The sequence below is a fragment of the Pan paniscus genome, chromosome 6 (assembly GCF_029289425.2).
Source record: "Pan paniscus chromosome 6, NHGRI_mPanPan1-v2.0_pri, whole genome shotgun sequence".
Classification (NCBI taxonomy): domain Eukaryota; kingdom Metazoa; phylum Chordata; class Mammalia; order Primates; family Hominidae; genus Pan; species Pan paniscus.
In genome coordinates this window covers 191,382,122-191,402,959 of record NC_073255.2, presented here as the reverse complement: position 1 = coordinate 191,402,959, position 20,838 = coordinate 191,382,122, and the positions used below count along the sequence as shown (strand labels likewise).

General features: G+C 41.8%; 1 protein-coding gene across 3 annotated transcripts in view; it reads left to right on the top strand.

Moving 5' to 3' along the window:
• The window catches only part of PAXIP1 (PAX interacting protein 1), a 59,331-nt gene that overhangs the window by 29,239 nt on the left and 9,254 nt on the right, over positions 1 to 20,838 (top strand). For all 3 annotated transcript variants that reach the window (XM_055115552.3, XM_055115553.2, XM_055115554.2), the window contains 10 exons: positions 4,840 to 5,563; positions 6,055 to 6,149; positions 10,198 to 10,293; positions 11,502 to 11,639; positions 12,312 to 12,433; positions 12,883 to 13,067; positions 14,027 to 14,070; positions 16,470 to 16,540; positions 18,152 to 18,254; positions 19,374 to 19,542. In XM_055115552.3, the coding sequence (XP_054971527.1) occupies positions 4,840 to 5,563; positions 6,055 to 6,149; positions 10,198 to 10,293; positions 11,502 to 11,639; positions 12,312 to 12,433; positions 12,883 to 13,067; positions 14,027 to 14,070; positions 16,470 to 16,540; positions 18,152 to 18,254; positions 19,374 to 19,542 (1,747 nt within the window). The remainder of the gene's footprint in view (positions 1 to 4,839; positions 5,564 to 6,054; positions 6,150 to 10,197; positions 10,294 to 11,501; positions 11,640 to 12,311; positions 12,434 to 12,882; positions 13,068 to 14,026; positions 14,071 to 16,469; positions 16,541 to 18,151; positions 18,255 to 19,373; positions 19,543 to 20,838) is intronic.

Here is a 20,838-nt window from a genome sequence, read left to right as displayed (position 1 = left end):
CCATTGAGAGCCAGCTGGGCTGTTCCATCTGATGGTGACACCCCGTCTGCCGCTTCACCTTGTTCTGGACACTTTCATTTCATAATGACAGCTCAGAGTCCCAGAAAAATGGCTCTGTAGCATATAGGAACAACCTGAAGCCGGATCCAGTATTCTCCACATCCACTTTCAGTGGAAAGGCTTGATGTTGATGAAGTGGGGAAATTCAGTATGGCGTAGGTGTAAGGTGATGTTGACAATGATCATTTTATTGGGTATGATAATAGCAGTGGTTTACGTAGTGTTTAGAAATGCTGTGGGACAGACAAAATCTTTGTCTCCCCTCCCCTCCACCTAAGCAGCGAGTATTAGTAGTACACGGTTCTTGGGATGATGACAGTGGTTGGCTGGCATCCAGAGTAAGATAGAGGCAAACATGCCCTTTAGATGTTAGACAGCAGACAGTTAAGATGGTGGGGGAGAAGGTGAGCAGAGAGGGAAGGTCATCGGGTTTGAGGAGAATAGAAGATTTTCAAATAGGCGATTCATAGATAGGGAAGACTTTGGGTTTCTGGCTTGAGAGGTGGATGCCCGATAAAATGCCGAGCTGGCCTTCCTCAAGTCCTGGGTGGTGACAGTGCCTTGTAGCTGAACAGCAGCTGCCCGTTAGGAGCTCTTGGGCCTGCTTCGGTGCCCACCGCTCCATGTCACCTTGTTGGGTCCCGGAGGAAAACAGGCCTGCCACTGACCATGGGTCTTGGGGGTGGTTGGGAATGTGTGGCTGAGGAAATGGGGAGAAGGCCACCAAGATGAGGAGGTCCAAGAGCTGCAAGGCCAGGGATTGTCCAGGTGGGTGCCCATGAGAGCGCTGGGGTCAGCCGAGTTTAGGGAAAAGGTAGATGCACAGAAGGAGCAGCTCCAGCACCGCCCAATGCTGAGGGTGCCGGCCCTGGTCCCTGCACATCCGCGTCCAGGCAGGTGGGCGGGATAAAGCCACAGGGCACAGCCTCAGCCACAGAGCAGCAAAGTGACGATCACACAGTCGTCCTGAGAGCCAGAGGATGTCATGACAGGTAGAAAGTAAAGGCCATAAAGAATGACAGGCTAGAGGCAAAGAGGATTCTAGCATTTTTGACCTCAGACATGAGAAGAGTGATGATACTGCTGAGGTGGAGGAATTGAGAAGGTGACCCAGTCCTGGCAGGAAGACTGGGGCCACGCAGTGGACCTGTCCTGTCAGCAGTGGGATATGCGGGATATGGGCCGTAAAGATCTCTCTCATAGGGTTGGTGTGAGAAATCATGGATGAAGCCTCTGGCACTTCGAGAAATGGCTACTTTCTCACTTTCTTTAGGTGAGAAATTATGGACAGAAGTCATCCATTTGAAATAGGAAATTTTCTTTGCTTTTCATTTATTTGTGGTGTCAAAAAGTGTTGGTCAGTTACTGCTGGTTAGTTACTACTTATTTCTAATATATATGTTTTGGTTGTTTTTTGAGACAGAGTCTCACTCTGTTGCCCAGGCTGGAGTGCAGTGGTGGGATTTCTGCTCACTGCAAACTGCACCTCCCTGGTTTAGGCGATTCTCTTGCCTCAGCCTCCTGAGTAGCTGGGATTACAGGTGCCCATTACCACGCCTGGCTAATGTTTGTTCATTTTTATTAGAGACAGGTTTTTGCCATGTTGGCCAGGCTGGTCTCAAACTCCTGACTTCAGGTGATCTGCCTGCCTCGGCCTCCCAAAGTGCTGGGATTATAGGTGTGAGCCACTGTGCCTGGCCTTATTATGTTTTTCAAATACAATGGATGTTGGTTGAAATATAAAGTTCCTTAAGTTTGTATTTGGATATAGAGACAAAATAATTTACTTTGAAATGGAAAGAATTGACTGCAGTAGGGAGTTTGGGCACATCTCTGCACTGGAAATTGTCCTTAGGAGACAAATTTGATATACTCAGCTGTGTGCTCTAGCGGTGGAAAACTGAGAAGGCGCCATCCATTTCTAGTGAGTGAATGGATTTGATCACTAGTGAGAAGAATTGCGGAGATTTTCTGAGAGACTTTCAGCAATGCAAGAGAACATAAGGACATTTTACTTCTAGATGTGAAGAAAATGACTGAAACTTTAGAAATATGAGACAGATTTAGTTGAACATTAGATTGTTGGGGGGAGTGTAACTTACCATCAAAATCCTGTTTAAATTGCAAATTTATAGTGGTTAGAAGCCATGTGGTGTGTATCATACTGCTTTCTATATATGGCATTCAGTAACTCAGTATTAATGTAATGTAAATGAAGATTATGACAGTTGTGATGGAAAAATTTAAACTTGACATTCATTCAGAATTGTTTGTAGTATAGCACAATTACGTAATTGAGCAATTAAGATTCTTTTTCTGACGTTCTCCAGGACTAACATGTTTCCAGCCAGAGGCAGATCAGATGGTTGAAAAAGTGATCGGATGAATGTGGTAGGGGTTTTGGGAGGCATCTCGATGGCTGGCCTTGCAGATTTCTCCTCTCCATCCAGGCCTGCACCTCTCGCTTCCTCAAGTGGAGAAGGTTCCAGGCCAACGGCCATCTTCATTCCTAGCCGGGACTCTTGTCCTGAATCTCCATCAGTTCTTCTCCCTTAATGGGGTGGGTCAGCAGTGGATGAGGACCCATCTTAACTCAAGCCCGTAGTAGAAACAGCTGTTAAGTTGCCTCCTGTCAGCAGTGGATGGGCTGGGTCAGCAGTGGATGAGGACCCATCTTAACTCAAGCCCGTAGTAGAAACAGCTGTAAGTTGCCTCCTGTCCTACCTAGGCCTCCCTCAGCCCTCTGAGATCAGATGGAGCACTTTCTGCAGGCAGCAGACCCTGCTGAGTCCTCTTGGCCAATCTGAAAAATAGGAGCCTCTGGCCTCTGTGCTGTCCTGATGTCTGCTGCTGTGTTTGTCTAGGTCCTGTGCCTGTTCCTGAGCTCCCTTCCACCTGGGCTTGGCAGGTACAGAGAGGCGGGGAGCAGCATGTGGTAATGACTGGTTCAGCCCTGTCCACCTGCAGACGGGCATTTATTTCTTTACCATCCCTCAGAGTTCCATGGGCTGTATACATGTGAGGGTGAAAAAGTAATATGTGTACAAAATTCAAAAATTCAAATGATACCAAAGGACAGAGTGAACAGTTAAACTCTCAGCCTCCCTCCCACCCCTCACTGCTGTTTACCTTCTCAAGAGGCAGCTGCTGTTTCCAGCAGTTTGCCGTGTAGGGCTCATGGCTGGTGCCCACCAGGCAGGCAGGTGCCCCACACGTGCATGCTTCTTAGGGGGTGTTTGCACAGCATCAAATGCTGCTGGGCTCCATGGGGTGGCATGTTGTGGGGTGAATTGTCCCCTCTTCTTTTCTGGATTTTTAAAAATACTTTTAAATATGGAGATGAAACAGTTGTCTTATTATTTTGTTTAAAAGACATTTTTCTGCTTAGAGTTCCACTCAGGTGTTTCTGAAGTCTTGAATCCTTTTATAGAGATGTCTCATACATAAGGTGATTTTAAAGATGAGTGTGCCCAAGCTCTTGATTTTGACTTATTTCAGTTCTAAACTCCATTATTTATTACTAAATCCAAAATCTGTTACCCTTGCAGGTCATATAACCTTTGCAATTTGGAATCTGTTTAAGTGAAAGATACATGTTAGAATATGTTTGAGATTTTGGTATAGTTCTGATATGTGTTAAATTCCTAGAATTTTATTTAAATTTTAAATGCTTTTAATAGGGTTAAAAGTTGTATGGATTGAGTTAAGTAAAATCTATTTTTACTGATTTCCATGACCATAAGAAGTTGGTTTCAAATTTTTGTTGCTTGAGCATGTTGAACAAAATTCATTGTATAATGTGTATCTCTTGTTGTATTCAGTGCCCTATAGGATATTAAAAAAATAACTTACTCTGCTTGGTGGGCATCTGCTGGTCACCGTCCTCCTCCTACTCCTTAGCGTACACAGAACTCTCAGCTTATTCCCTGTCATTGTGAAGCAGAAAGAGCTAGAAGACAAATAGTCTGGTTTGAATTCTTTTTTTCTAGCTTGAAGTATTTTTGTGTCCCCCATGAAGAACTCAGTCATTTTTGAGGAAGCATCATTTCCCAGCTCTAATGATGAGTCCTTAGTTGGGAGGAACATCACCATTTAAACAGCCCCAGTGGTGTCTTAGCTGGCCTCCTTTTCCATAGCATGCCAGTGCACACAGCAAGTTGACAGTGGAGCGAAAGGCTCTTGGACTCACAGCTTGGGTCATGCTGCTTTCATCTGGAAGGTGATCCACTGAGAACCTTTGTTTACTAGACTCTGGGCTGTAAGACAAGAGGAAATGGGAAGTGGCAGCTGTGGCGAGAAGGTTTGAGGTGAGGCTGAGCCTGATTACCAGATGCCTTCACCACCTGTCATTCCTTAGTGCATTCCTGGGCCAGGAGAGGGTCTGCGGAGCTGATGCAGGCGATGGGCAGTGGAGTGGTGCCGCAGCACGGTGCAGGGAGCACCAAGGCTTAGCTACCAGGTGTGCACAGGACTCCCATGCCCTGCTCTGGCAAACACATCAGCCGTCTGAGTCTTTGTCACTTTAATTCATTAGTTTACTCCATTTTACTGATGTAGTTTCAAATTTTGGTGGTCTCAATATATGAATTTACTTTACGATATTTACAAAATAAATACAAAAGAAAATGCAGTATTGTTTTTGCAGTTTCCAATCATTTGCTGTGTCTACTTAGTTGAATATTGTTAATAAATAGGATATGCCATTCTCTTGACTAAGAAACTATCATTCATCTGTTTCAGGAACTGTTGATAATGTTTCACCTAACTTTTGTTTTGTAGATCTTACAGACTCTTTCAGCACCTACGAAAAATTTAGAACAGCAGGTGAATCACAGCCAGCAGGGACATACAAATGCCAACGCAGTGCTGTTTAGCCAAGTGAAAGTGACTCCAGAGACACACATGCTACAGCAGCAGCAGCAGGCCCAGCAGCAGCAGCAGCAGCACCCGGTTTTACACCTTCAGCCCCAGCAGATAATGCAGCTCCAGCAGCAGCAGCAGCAGCAGATCTCTCAGCAACCTTACCCCCAGCAGCCACCGCATCCATTTTCACAGCAACAGCAGCAGCAGCAGCAAGCCCATCCGCATCAGTTTTCACAGCAACAGCTACAGTTTCCACAGCAACAGTTGCATCCTCCACAGCAGCTGCATCGCCCTCAGCAGCAGCTCCAGCCCTTTCAGCAGCAGCATGCCCTGCAGCAGCAGTTCCATCAGCTGCAGCAGCACCAGCTCCAGCAGCAGCAGCTCGCCCAGCTCCAGCAGCAGCACAGCCTGCTCCAGCAGCAGCAGCAACAGCAGATTCAGCAGCAGCAGCTCCAGCGCATGCACCAGCAGCAGCAGCAGCAGCAGATGCAAAGTCAGACAGCGCCACACTTGAGTCAGACATCACAGGCGCTGCAGCATCAGGTTCCACCTCAGCAGCCCCCGCAGCAGCAGCAGCAACAGCAGCCACCACCACCGCCTCAGCAGCATCAGCTTTTTGGACATGATCCAGCAGTGGAGAGTTAGTAATGGAGATTTTTTTTCCTCTCTCCTAAAAGTCTTGTACCCACATAAATGCTTTGAGAGTGTTTGAGTGTGGGGTGAGGATTCATATCAAACAATTACTACAAAATGGAGAGTGTGAGTCTCATACCTAACAAAGAATATAGTTACCATGGGATAATTATGCTTTCTTTTGTACTTTGGGACATCATATCCTGAAGTGAATATTGGTGTCCCGTAGAACATCTAGGCTGCCACAGGGACTCATTCAGGGTATTTAATGGCCAGGCATGAGTTACCTTGGTTTTAGTTTTTAATGATCATTTGATGTAGACAGTTAAATAGTATCTTCGTAGCAATATTCCCTATGCACTCTGATTACTGGCAGATACGTCATGGTCAAGACTGATAAACATAACAGATTGACATTGTGAGGCGCCACTTTTTAACTTTTGTGCAAGCATATTCATAGGGTTTTAATTTTCTTTTTCTTATGTAATTTTACTCTAGTTCCAGAAGAAGCCTTCTTATTGGGATGTGTGTTTGCAATTGCGGATTATCCAGAGCAGATGTCTGATAAGCAACTGCTGGCCACCTGGAAAAGGGTGAGATTGTGCCTGGAGGAAGGATGACTGTGTCTGAAGATGCTTCTTTCTTATGTAGATGTAACTGTGTTCACTTAGCTGCATTCACTGAGCTGCACCTGCACGTGTTCTGAATGTGTGACGGGCATTTTGATTAACATTCTGTGTGACCTGAGGCACAGCACTTTTCTGGGCATCAGTTTTCTCAGCTGTTAGATGAAGATGGTGGACTTTTTATTTTTTTCAGCTTGGAAATTCCAGGGGGCACTAATTATATGTGTATAATTGGGGCAATGGAAATAAGTTCAGGGTTTTGGTGTCCTGGGAGAGGGACTATTAATTTGTATGCATCTCAGTCATTTCTCTTTCTCCAAAGGTAACTGTTAGAAAATCCTGGAATCTCTAGAACCTCAAATTCTTCCAGCCCAATTGTGAAACTGGAGTTAATTTAATTATGTATTATCATGCATGGTGGCCTTTAAAGAAAAGAAATACTTTTTCTTGCATTCCCCAAAACAAAACTGAGTCAAAAAAATTTTTTTTTATAAAAACCGAGTTTAAATATGCCTCTAATATATCTTGAATGTGCTTCACTATAAACATCCCTAGTGCTTAAACCCCTGCTATGTGCCAAGCATGCTGCAAGACCTAGGGAATATGTGCGAAATCACAGAGACGGAGAAAACGGAAGAGCAGTGCGAGAGGCAGCCACACGGCTAAGCAGAGGTGGGGTGGCAGATGCAGGCTGTTGTGAGAGCCTGAGAAAGGACCTTCACCCATCGTGTTGTGGGGTGATGTGTTAAGAAAAGTCTGCTGGGAGAGGTGATTCCTGAACTGCTTATAGGATGAGTAGGAGTGAGAATTAGGGGGGAGGATTTTCCAAATAGTGCAGCACAGCCAAAGGCATGTGATTGGTGAAACTGACAGGAGGGTGCAAAGGAGGGTGCCTCAGTGGGATCCACGAGGCAGGGGTTGGGGCAGGAGCCAGGGCTGGTGTGTCTTCCAAGACCTTGTTGGTGTGCCATGTGGTGAAGTTTAGATGCAGGTGAAGTGATCAGCTGTGCATTTTAAATAGTAAAGGGTTGAGTCTGAGGGTGACCAGGGAGATGACTGTGTGGCTGGCTGAGGAAAGAGGTGGATGGCATGTGCCAGGGTGAGGAAGGAAGGGAGCAGTTCTGAGAAGGACAGCAGCAGAGATTTTTTAAAAGTCAGAAGTGTTCGAAGGCAGCACTGAGAAACTGTCTTGAGAAGTACAACAAAACTCAAAGATACAAAAGTTAGTGGAGAAAAGTTTGGGGTTTTTGTCTTGTTTTCAAGTTAAAAGATTTATCCAAGAGGTCTAACATTAAATAGGATCTTGGGAACAGAGAAAATGAAGGTAAGAACATTATGAAAGAAAATAGCTTTGCAACTGAAGGCCATGTGCCCTCAGGTTGAAAAGAAATGTAAGGAGAGCCATGATAAGGCAACTGGGAACATTCACAATGCTGGTAGAGAAAACTGTTTTCTCTCAAAGACAAGCTCACTGGAGGGGAAACGTGGACAGATCAGGAGTCTGGGTGATTTCGGGAGCCTCCAGTGCAGTGCGCGGGGGCCAGCAATGGAGCAGCTTCTTCCATTTTTGAGGGAAAATAATTTCCAACCTAAAATAACCTATAGAGCCTATCAGTCATAAGACTATGGAAGGAGGATATTTGTAGACTAATGGTAAAAAATGTACCTCCCTTATATTCTTTCTTAGGAAGCCACTATGCCAGCAGAGAGTGAAACATGGTAGCCAGGAAATGAGGCATTTGACTCAGAGATTGAAAGAGAGTTCCTAGGATGGAGGTAAAGGGAAACGCCAATAGATGAGAAAGTAGGTGTCGAGAGAACTAGACCTGGGACCGGAAGAGAGACTTCCAGGAGGAGCAAGCAAACGAAAACACTGGTAGATTGAGGAGAGACATGTACCGCTGACCCCTGAACAGTGTGGGGCCTAGGGGTGCTCACCCCCATGCAATCAGAGATCTGTACATCACTTTTGATTCACCAAAACCCAAATTACTAATAGCCTGGTGTTAACCAGAAGCCTTACTGATAAACAGGCAATTAACGCATATTTTGTATATGTATTACCATATTCTTACAATAAAGTAAGCTAAAGAAAAGAAAATGTCATTAAGAAAATCATAAGGAAGAGAAAATATATGTACTATTCATTAAGGGGAAGTATATCATCATAAAGGTCTTCATCCTCGTCGTCTTCACGATGAGTGGGCCTAGGAGGAGGAGGGACAGGAGGGGCTGGTCTTACTCCCTCAGGGGTGGCAGAGGTGGAAGAAAATCCAGCTATCAGTGGACCCACACAGTTCACACCTGTGTTGCTTAAGTATAGGTGATACTACATTCATTTTCTCTTGCTGTGTAACAGATTATCTCAAAACCCAGTGGCTTAAAACAATAAACATTACCTCTCAGTTTGGTCGTGGGTCAGAAATCCTGCAACAGCTTGGCAGGGCGGTTGTGGCTCAGCTATCTCCTGAGGTTGCAGTCAGGATGCCAGCGGAGGCTGCAGGAGCCCCTTCCAGGATGGTTCCGTCACATGGCTGTGGGCTGGAGGCCTCAGCTCCTCACCACAGAGGCTCTCCAGAGGGCTGGTTGTGTGTCTTCACAGCATGACAGCTGGCTCCCTTCCCCAGGGGGTGTGACCCAAGATAGAGGGAAAACCCGCAGCGTTATGGTGTCTTTTGTGACTGAGTTATGGGAGACTCCCACTGTCAATTCCACCATATTAAGTGACTAAGTCTAGACCATATTTAAGGCTAGGGGAGTAAAGCTCCAACTCTTAGAGGGAGGAGTATACAGTAATTTGCAGACATATTATAGAACCACCATATGTACATTTTTCATAGAGTTTGGGAATGAAATAGTAAAAGGTATATAGAAAACTAAGAAAAGGGCAAATTCTGGGGGGCTGGGATGAGGAAGTGATTAGCACCAGGGAAAACCAAAGTTTATACCAGAAAGGAACTCTAATCTTAGGCTGCCATATTAAGCCATGTGGCTGGGCTACATTGTGTTAAGTCACTGATGAATGATCTAAACAAGAGTCTGGATATAACCAAATCAGGAAGGCTTGAAGAATGTGTGTGTTATTGGGGGGAACGGTGTCCACAGTAGGAGGTAGATGGTTATGTAAAACTAGAGAAAAGGAACTGATATAAAGTGTTAGTTGGAATATATTAATAATTGTCAGCGGAAACAGCTTAAAGTGCTAAATGTGCTTCAGGGGAGTGAAAAGCAGGGATGGGTGAGGAACCTGTGGTTTTGTCCTGTGCCTCATTAAACTATATTTATGCTTAGCCATAGGAAAAATAAACATTCACATCTTAAAAGTAGTAAGTGAAAGAATCGGTTTTCTTAGGGGGCAGGTCTTTTTAAAGTTTATATTTCACCTAATAGACCGTCAGATTCTCCTTTTTCCATGTACAATATTTTGAGTTCTGAAGAATGTCCAGGGTCGTGCAGCTGTCACAGCCCGGACACAGAGCAATTCCTTCCCCCAGAAAACCAGATGTGTTTTGAGAAGAAACTGTTGGGATTTACTAATTTCATTCTGATTTGCTTTTTATTTCCCTTTTTAAGGGAGGTGGATCTGCCCACCATAGACCTTTGGCAGTATCTGAAGATCTTTAGTAGTCGCGGCTAGGGGGCTGCTGCTGGCATAGGGCGGGTAGAAGTTGGGGACACTGCCAAACATCCTCCTCTGTACAGGACAGCCCCCACTTCCCAGAACTCCCTGGTCCAGAGTGGCAGTTATACTGAGCTTGAGAAGCCCTGGAGTGCATTCCATTGTTCTTCTCTTGTTTCCTGGGAATTCAGATTAAATTTAGAGTATTGGAGTTCATTTTCATTGTATGGTGCTGGGTAGAAAAGTCCGTAAATAGAACTGTTACATGTCCTTGATACTTTGGGGAAATACATGATATAAATATATGATAGAGTCTTTTAATAGCTGCCTTATTTGAAATTGGAATTCTCTATTCTGAGTGATTGATGACTGCATTGGTCGGGTCTTTGTGTGTAGATAATCCAGGCACATGGCGGCACTGTTGACCCCACGTTCACGAGTCGATGCACACACCTTCTCTGTGAGAGTCAAGTCAGCAGCGCGTATGCACAGGTAAGGAAAATAGCCTTAGCTGCGACCAGGAGCAAGGTCTGGCATTTTAAATATGCAATCTTAAATGCTAGTGATTATTGTTTTTGGAAAGAACTTTTTTCTACCTCTAAAGATAGGAAAATTCCTTCTTCCTGTGATCGAATCTTTGGTGGGATTGATACCTTTTTTGGGCACCATTGTCTTTGAGCGATGGAGAAAGAAAGGGATGTTCCCAGGTGGTGTTAAGAAAGGGCGGACAGGAGGCCGAGGTGGACGGGTCACGAGGTCAGGCGTTTGAGACCAGCCTGACCAACCTGGTGAAATCCCGTCTCTACTAAAAATACAAAAATTAGCCAGGTGTGGTGGTGCGCAGCTCTAATCCCAGCTACTCAGGAGGCTGAGGCATGAGAATTGCTTGAACCCGGGAGGTAGAGGTTGCAGTGAGCCAAGATTCCACCACTGCACTCCAGCCTGAGTGACACAGCGAGACTCCATCTCAAAAAAAAATAAAAGAAAGGGCGGACACTCCCTGCAGTCACCATTCCAGCTGCTCTCTGTGCACGGTGAAGGGACGCAGGATTCTGTACTGGTGTGTGACTTGCACACAAGCGTGCAAAGACCAGGTCCCTTACAGAGCTTTTCTAAAACTACCGGGGTGCAGGCTTCCTCCTCAATATTACCTTCCTGTGCTCTCTGAAGTTTCATTTCTTTTCAAAAAATAATGCTTATTGTAGACAGATTATATATATATGTGACAAATGACTTCCAAGACACCCCTCTTAAAGAGGATAGCCATTCACAGGATCTGCTTTTCCTGTAAAAATGTGGAAATACTTCTGAGACTTTTTTTTGTTTTCCTGTGGTTCATCTTAGGTGGATGGTTTTTTATATTTTTTCTTATGTGGGGCCCTCTGTCCTTATGGGGCACTTTTAACTTTGGTGGTCACACATGTTGTTTCAGTCATCACTGAAGTTATTTTTAAGGTTGTTGTAGAATTTGTTGCTTTTGTAGACTCTTGTTTGCAGATGGATAGTAACATTTTTAGGTTGTATTTCAAGTAACCAGCTACACGGTTTTAATTCGTTACTTTAATCAAGTGCTAGATGTCATGAAATTCTTTTATGGGGCTTCCAATGAAAAGGGCATTGTAGTTATACAACCTTAGAATTTTCTTTAATCCTGCAGCAGAAAAACAAAAACAACAAACCTATAATTTTATGTTTGACAGGCAATAAGAGAAAGAAAGAGATGTGTCACTGCACACTGGTTAAACACAGTCTTAAAGAAGAAGAAAATGGTACCGCCGCACCGAGCCCTTCACTTCCCAGTGGCCTTCCCACCAGGAGGAAAGCCGTGTTCACAGCATGTAAGACAGAGTCCTCGCGTTCCATTTGTTAAATCATCCTTCGACTTTGGCGAATAATCACTTGCTAGCGCTTACCTGAGGCTCCTGCGTTGGCTTCTGAGTCAGAGCTTCTCTATGTACTTTTGCCCAATTCATAAGTGCCTGCTCATAAGAAATAGTGTGTTTTCTTTTAGTTCCTTGTAACAGTCACAATTTTCTGCACATAGTAGATATTTAATGGATTCTCCAGTCTTTGACACTATTTAAAATCCAAAAATAAATCAGATGTCTTGCACCAAAGGCAGCCCCTATTGGGTTAACTAATCAATAGTTATGGGTCCTCCCACTCAAATGATCTCAGCGTTGGGATCAGTGAGGAGAAGGAGGAGCTGGCTCGTGGTTACGTGCTTTATAACGTAACTGTTGGGATTGTCTGAGCAGTGTTGCAGTAACATAAACAAGGCATCTCATGTTCATTCTTTTTCTTCCTCCCCGTGAGGGCTATGTGTGTAACCTTTTGACCATTAATACAGTTCTGGTCTTGAAAGTTTTAGGAATGATATTACCAAATGTGTTCCATAATGCCAAAGAAATAGTGAAAAAATATGTATCAACTAAGAAGTAGAAGAAATAGTACTTGGTTTTGGTTTTTTGCTTATTTTGTGTTTACCTTATTTTCTCTTTTTTTCTTAGATTATTTCTGTGACTGGATTTGTTGATAGTGACAGAGATGACCTAAAATTAATGGCTTATTTGGCAGGTGCCAAATATACGGGTTATCTATGCCGCAGCAACACAGTTCTCATCTGTAAAGAGTAAGCAAATTTTCGAAACTGTTTTTAATCATAAATTTACACACAATATAGTGGCTATTTCAATAATTGTGCCTTTTTTAGTATGTCATAGTTTTGTGGTAAAAATTTGTGGAAATCAAAGTCTGTTAAAGTATGACAATGATATAGTAATGTTAGTAGAAATACCTAGAAAACATTTGAATTAATGAAATTAGATGAACTAATGAAATTTGAATGAACAAAACAGGAATAGGATAGAAGTAAGACTCCTTAGTGGTTTTGTAATTCTGTGTGAGCCTTGAGGTGTATATTTCATTACCATTCAGGGTCACCCTCAACTTTGCTAGGATATGCCTCCCACTTCTATTATGAGAAATCTTTTATTGCCTTTTGTTGGAAATAAATGTACATTTGGACAGTTGACATCTCTAACATTTAATAAATATGTTTTCTCCTCAAAAAATAAAAAGACCAACTGGTTTAAAGTATGAAAAAGCCAAAGAGTGGAGGATACCCTGTGTCAACGCCCAGTGGCTTGGCGACATTCTTCTGGGAAACTTTGAGGCACTGAGGCAGATTCAGTATAGTCGCTACACGGCATTCAGTCTGCAGGATCCATTTGCCCCTACCCAGCATTTAGTTTTAAATCTTTTAGGTAAGTGAAATTCTACATGCTGCAAATCTTACTTAAATAAAATCATTAGCATTACTTCTACCATCTTTTTATTCATACTAATTACCAGGCCTGGCTTGAGCTTTCTAATTAGTTTTTGACTCATTTCCAATTTCTTTTCTATACTCTTTCTTCTTTCTCCCCACTCTGCCCAGGATTTTTGTTGGTTGGTTTTTGTTTTTGTTTTTGTTTTTGTTTTGAGACAGGGTCTCGCTTTGTCACCCAGGTTAGAGTGCAGTGGTGTGATCATGACTCACTGCAGCTCGATCTCCTGGGCTCGGGTGATTTCCCTACCTCACCCTCCCAAGTAGCTGGGACTACAGGCATGTGCCATGGTTTAGTATTTTTGTTTGCTTTTGATGAACTCTTAGAGATGGAAGGAGCGCTTGAAAGCTTTTTGATAGTCTTGCCTCTCAGGCCAGTTAATCTTTTGTCCAAATTGCTCCCTACCCTACAGAACATTCCCTGCTTTCCTAGAATTGACGTCTGTCCTCTTTGTCACTGTTGAGCTTTGACTGACTTGCTGTTACATCTTGGATGCCATCATGGCTCCTGTGATAAGGCAAGAAGGTTTGTGCCTGCTAGAAGCCAGACTATGTGAAACCCAGACTTGGACACAGGCCTAGAAATGTGTACCCAGACAACCCATGGTGGGAGGGTGAATGCCATGGGTTTCGACACAACGTTTGCTTTGTTGTTTGCTGCCAATGGTCTTAGTGCTACTTCATCCAGACAGCATGTGAAACGAAAGCAGCAGCATGCCCTCACCTTGCCTGGAAAGCTTTCTTTAAAACTTCATTATAGTACTTACATTTATCCTTATTAAGTGTTGTCAGCTAAACCACCTGTCTGTTGAGGATTATCAGGGAAGACTTTTACAAAAAGGCCTTTTTATTTAAACAACGTATCTATCATAAAAAATAATGTGTTTCTCTCTTTAGATGCTTGGAGAGTTCCCTTAAAAGTGTCTGCAGAGTTGTTGATGGTATGTCAAATTAATAACCTTACCTTGGCTATTACTGTATTATTAAGATGCAGTAGGGATGTATTTGTCTTCATAAATTAAAAATTATTTTAGTAACTTGTCAACATGATAACGAATTATCTACTCCAGTAAATCCTAGGACTGATTTTTCTCTTAATTGTTAGGATATGATTGTCATTATTTTTATATATACATGTGAGGGGCTTATTAGCTTCAGAGAGCCGTGTGATTGCTTATAGAGAAGAGTAAAATCAAAGGTGATGTCTTGTTTTTCATAGGGTTAGAAAGGCAAGAACTTTAAGAACCACTGGAAGCAATGGGTGTGTAACCTACTTGGGGCTACAGATCAGAACTTAAGGAGTCCCGGGTCTCTTGATGAGGGGAATGTTTTCATAGTGTCCTGAGTTCGGAGTCACATCACAGGGCTGGAGGTCTCTGCTTTTCAGGATAGGCCATTCTTGAACTGTGAGGGCCATTGGTTGTTAGTTACAAGACAAAGAGGTGCTTTCTGCATTCTCATCTGTCAAGCATGATGAGTGGAAGATCAGTTGTTTTTTCTCTTTTCCCCACATTCACGTTTACTAAGTTACAGACAGGACCACTTCAATAATTTTTCAGTTTAGACTTTGTCTGCTGTGACTTCTCACTGTTCGACTGAACATCAGCACTTTGAGAACAGCAGTTTGTTTTACTGTTGGCCAGTAGTAGTGTAATTTAAAGGCTTTGGTTTATGTTCATGTTGTTATATACTAACCTTTGTTTTGAAAAACAGATTTCCATGTCATGTGCCCACCAAGTTTTCACCACATTTCTATTGTATACAGAGGTAATTTAGGGATTGTGCCACTTGAACAACTAGCTGAGGAGAATAGTTTCATGAGGATTAGCAGCTAACACCCAAGCCTGTGTTTCTGGTTATTCATCTACTGACTTACTCGTCTTCCAGATCTCATCTGGAAGCTGCTGATAATCATACCACGTCTCTGAGGAAGCCCCTCCAAGCCACAGTCTTGTTTTCTTCTTGCTAGTGATAATGTGATCATAGATGTATTGTTTTCCTAGCTTAAACTAGTAGTTATGATTTTAATTTTAAAGACATGACCAGTTTTGACACATCAGCAAAAGCAAATATTCTCACAGTTCTTTTAGCTGAAAGGAATTTTATGGTGGCTTTTAAGCTCACACTGGGAAAGTGGTCATCAGAGTTTTCCTCCCAAACTACATGGCTTATATTCTAAAGTTGTCAGGGGCCCCAAACGTCAGCTTCTCCTGTGGCTTTGTATCAGTAATTAAAAGCTAAAAATCTTAGAGACAAAGAGGCCCAGTTTATCCTTTTTGCCTATCCCACCATTTGTTTCTATTCTTGGTACCAATGAATGACAATTTGGAGACTTAAATGCGATCTTTAGAAATAGAGTTGAGAAATTGCTTTCTTATAAAGGCTATAATAGGAAAGTAATAAACTTTCCTGCAAATTATTATAAAGCTTGATTCTCTATGTATGACAGGGCTAATAGATTTTGAATGCTTTCTGTAGATATATTTATTTTGGTTGTCTAGATATGGCAGCAATATTTAGAAAAAATAAGTTGTAGTTGAAGTAAATTAATAAGATTGAGAGCAATTCCTTCAAGTAATAAAACACCTGGGAAAGACATGGTTGGCCCACACAAGTCAAAGAACCTCTGAGTTGAAACTATGAAGGAGGAGTCAACAAGGGATAGGGTAGAATGGAGATGCTGACTGTGGTAGGGACCCCACAAGGGAATCCCATCTCCTTCCTGCTCTCTTTGTGCTTGGCATGGCTTCTGCTCCAGGGTCAGGGACTGGAGCTGGTCCTAGTGGATGTGACCATGTTGCTGAGGCAGAGTGTAGGTTTTGGTACCTTGTCTGGCTGTTGGTAGCAGTGTTGATCTGATTGTCATGTAACATCTTTTGTGAAATCTCATAGGTGAAATTTCTCTTTTAGGAATAGTCTTTTAGGGTGGAGGTGTAATTTCAATCATGTTTTCCACATTCTAAATTGGGACACAGGACAAAATATTTGAAATAAAAACCATTTTGAGAAGTTCAAGGTTGAGGGCTGCATATATATAACATGGAGGAAAAAAAGCAACAAAGATACTTTAAAGTACTGAAAGGATTTTGTGAATAAAGAGGGAAAGAAAAGAACAAAAACAAAAACGATACAGAGGTTCTCTCCGGAATATTAGCTGCTTCTCCCCACTTGCATTGTCCTAGTGATCTTTTGAGGTGAAGACTAGTTCTGATGTGGTGAAGAAGAACATGATTCTTGTATATGTTTAAGTAGTTTGATTATTTGACACATAAATCTTTTGGAAGCTACTGTATTACTTAGTAGATTGATTGAATTAAAGTCGACAATATTTTAATTGCAGAGTATAAGACTACCTCCCAAACTGAAACAGAATGAAGTAGCTAATGTCCAGCCTTCTTCCAAAAGAGCCAGGTATGAGTAATAACCTTAAATTTTTTATTGCTGGCTTTCACAGGTCTGCTTTGGAAAATCGGTGGCAATTGAGGAAAGTTTCTAAAATGTTTTGCAGTAAATAGGATTTGAAAGAGTTTGCTTTTTGCTTTACAACTTTATTGGGATATATTTCATTTTAATGACATAGGCCAGTATATTTTTTATTTTTAAAAAATTCAGTCTTTTTCTTTAAGTGGCATATTATAAGAACCCCTTTCCAACATGTAAAACAGAAGTTGCAGTGGTGGAAGTGGGGTGGGAGGTCTAGAAGCCAGCTCAGAGATAGACCACGGAGCCCCAGGCCTCCTGGGCACGGCTGAAGAACCTGCTGTACGTGCCAAGAGAGCGTGTAGGCTGCCGAGAGAGCATGTAGGCTGCCGAGAGAGCATGTAGGCTGCTGAGAGAGCAAGTAGGTGCCGAGAGAGCATGTAGGTGCCGAGAGAGCATGTAGGCTATGGCGTCATCTTGGGTATGCTCCTTGGATCTGCCAGTTTTTGATGAGGACAAAGCAATGTTGGCCACGGTGGGAAGGAGGATCCAGACCCAAAGCCTTTGGAAGGACATGTGCAATGCATATGGCATGTTGGGTTTTGGCTTGGAGTATGCAGATTGAGATGCATATCATTTTAGTGTCATGTCAGCCAGCAGGAGTCAATAATGAAGTCCTTCCAATCATTTAATTAGAAAGGCATAGCAAATGCAGGAGCAAACTAACACAGCTTTTATTTTCTTCCTTGATTCTAGAAAACTCTTCTTTCCAGACTGTACATGGTGAAATATAACTGCTTGAATTGTTTTTTGCAGTTACCAGGTTCCTCATCTTTTCTCTCCCTGCTCCTCCTCTTTCCCTCCTTCCATTCCCCACTTCCAGAACACAAACTGAACTGTTGACTTTTGTAATAAAATCCTAATTATGTGATTTTTTTGAGGCTGTCATCAAATTACCACAAATACATTTTAAAATAAATTTTTATTGGACTGTCTCAGAAAATAATAAGCTGAAAAAAAGACCTAAAAAATTCATGTAAAAAACAAAAAGGTTTAATTTAAAACGTGTGCTTGAGCAGAGCCACGTTTTTATAATTTGTGGTTGAAGAGGGCTAGAATGTGAAAGACACTGGAAGCTCTAGCGACACTCGTCTTGGCTGACTTGTATTGATGGTGAACGTGCAAACAAGGAATGGCCTGAGTCACACAAGGTTATCTTAAAAACTTGATAGAAAAAAATGAAGTGATAGAGCTAGCAAAATCAGTGACGTTTAGAAGCAACTTTGATATTTGCTTTCTTCTGAAAGCCAATTAAAAAAATTAATCAGGAGGGGATTGATGAAGAAGAAAGTATTGATCTTAACCAAAAGTGAATTGGATGCCTCCCTTGGAGGCTTCAAAGGTAGTCTTTTTTGGAAGGTGACTTTATGGAAATGGTGGAAAGAAAGGAAGGACAGATAGCTCATTGTATTTTTCCTTTAAGAATAAAAACCACATGCAGTTAAAGCTTGTTAAACTATTGAAATCCCTTGTTTTGTAAAGAAAATTTTCATTGTAAGTAAATATGAAATCACTACTATTTTATGTGTATTTCTTCCACAGAATTGAAGACGTACCACCTCCCACTAAAAAGCTAACTCCAGAATTGACCCCTTTTGTGCTTTTCACTGGATTCGAGCCTGTCCAGGTTCAACAGTATATTAAGGTGAAATTTCATCTACTTCGTACAAGGATTTTTAGCAGCGTCCTTTTTTGTATATATTTACTTCAGATCAGCAGTTTTATTAACTTACATAGTTTAGATAGTCAGGAATATCTTGTTGTAACAGTCGTTATAGTGCATATTTATGAAGTATTTTTAGTAGTATTTATAGTAATAACTAAATATTTAGTGGCTTCCTGCCCTGTTCTGTGCTATTATTTCATACTTAGATACTTGCTTTCTTATTAGTATAGGCCAGGAACCATGTTAATAGTCACAGGAACATTTGCAAGTCTCCTTCTGTGTCGTATTCATAAAGACATCCAGCATGAAGGAAAACTGTCTTTTCAAGATCTCTGATTGAAACACAGTCTATCCAAGATTAGTTTTCTTGGGTAGAGTGAGGCCAAAAAGGAGTTTGTGTATTTGTTTAGATGATAAATGGGCACAGGTTTTAAATATACTTTTTGAAATAACATCCCAAAGGATGATGGGATTTTGTTTTGTTTTGGTGAGGGAGAGGATGGTTAAGAGTATAAGTTGACCTGTATTATGGTGGATTCGTACATTTTACTCCTGGTTTCCTTTTTAAGGAAAAGAAACAATTATAAATGCTAGTATTATACATTTAGAACAAATTAATTTCACCACCTTTAAAATGTGAGGATAGTTATTAGGAGGTCGCTTTTTTATATGCTCAAGTCTTAGCCAGTTTTTATGCTATCATTTCAAAAAATGAAGATAGCAGGTAAATGTTCCTCATTAACACCAGTTTTGGCCTAGGAAGTCTTGGCTGTTTACTCTTCATTGTGAAGTGAGCTGCATCATTCTCATGTCATTTAATTTATTCATGGAGATATGTTATTGATGTTTGATGGAGAATTCATGTTTTAATCTTGATTTGTGTGGAATTGAACTACAGAAATGTAAATGATAAATTCTCTTTTTTATTTTTCTCTTGTAGTTACAGGTTTTGTTTTACCTGTCACACTGTTTTCTGTGGCTGAGAATTACAGTCATAAACCTTGTCTTTAGGTAGATATTCCTCTGTGTTACTCTGTGTCAGTGTGGCTCTGTGGATGCTGAACTTTTTCATTTCCGACCTGTGTTTGTGACCTTTAGAAGCTCTACATTCTTGGTGGAGAGGTTGCGGAGTCTGCACAGAAGTGCACACACCTCATTGCCAGCAAAGTGACTCGCACCGTGAAGTTCCTGACGGCGATTTCTGTCGTGAAGCACATAGTGACGCCAGAGTGGCTGGAAGAATGCTTCAGGTGTCAGAAGTTCATTGGTAAGGAGCAGCGCCAGTAACTTTGCTTTTAATGCCAAATAAACTTTTTTTTTTCTTGAATTCATCTCTTTTCATCCCAACAAATATTTAATTTTTAAACTATGTGATAGTTATTCATTTAAATTTATAAATTTATTTCATATCCCCAGTGATTCCTTTGATTGATGTCTTTGCATTTTACCCTAGTTGTAAAAGTTTTGGTAAATTGGACAATATTAGGGGCAAAACAACCTCTATATCCCTCTTTTTATTTTCTTGTTAGTATATTTTGTTTGGAAATCTGGCTGTAAAATGAGATTTTTCAAAGTGCAGGGAAGTATTTTTTTCTTTATTTGGAAAGAGAGCAGGTGTATGTAAATGTCCTACTCAAATACACTTTGAATATCAGTTTATATAAGGAGGGAAAGACATCTATGTCCTCTTGCCCATCTTCCATTGTTCAGAGCCCCCAAAGAGAAATTCTTTTACTAACAGGCACATTTAGAGATGGTATGTAAAGGATAGTTTTTTCTTAGATTGATACACACCTAAATGTTTTTAGAACCTTGCTAGGTATAAAATAAGTATAAATTCTAAGCAATTTTTTTTCTTCATGGAGGTTGTATAGCCAGGGCAGCTATGTGCCCTTACTGTCCTGCATAGGAGTGGTGTCACCCTGTGTCTGCAGGGTTGGTGTCCCCAGTGCGTCATCTAGGTCAGGCACCTCTCAGCTTCCCCAGCTGTGTCCTCCATCCTCCCCTGGGCCCTGTCTGGGTTGAAAGGTTCAGACACATGCCCCATGACAAGCTTCACTGAATTCTCAGTCGTTTTTCTCATTTGGTCTTTCTGCCCCAACCACACTGGCACTAAAACTGAGCTCCCTGGCTACTCCATCATGTAGCAATGATATTGATCACCAGCCCCTGATTTAGAGCATCCACATGCTCATTTTTCTGTGCCAGTTGTTTGCCCTATATTGACGTGTTCTCACACTTTCTCACCTATGCCTCCCTCGCCCCCGACCCCTTAAGCAGAAAGATACAGCTGCCAAAGGGAAGAGCAAGTCATGTGGCTGTGGAGCAAGCAAGGCCTGCAGGGGGCGCTACTAGGTCCCGTTACACTCTTGTGGCTAAACTCACCTTATTTATCACTTAACAGACACAAGTCGTCATTAAATCCATCTTTTAAATTTAAAATATTTTAGATTCATGTCACATTTTTGGCCACAGATTTTAAATATAATTCATGTTTATGTAAATAAATTAGAAGTGTATATATCTTAAAGTTCATGTAGTCTAATTTTACAGATGAGAAGAC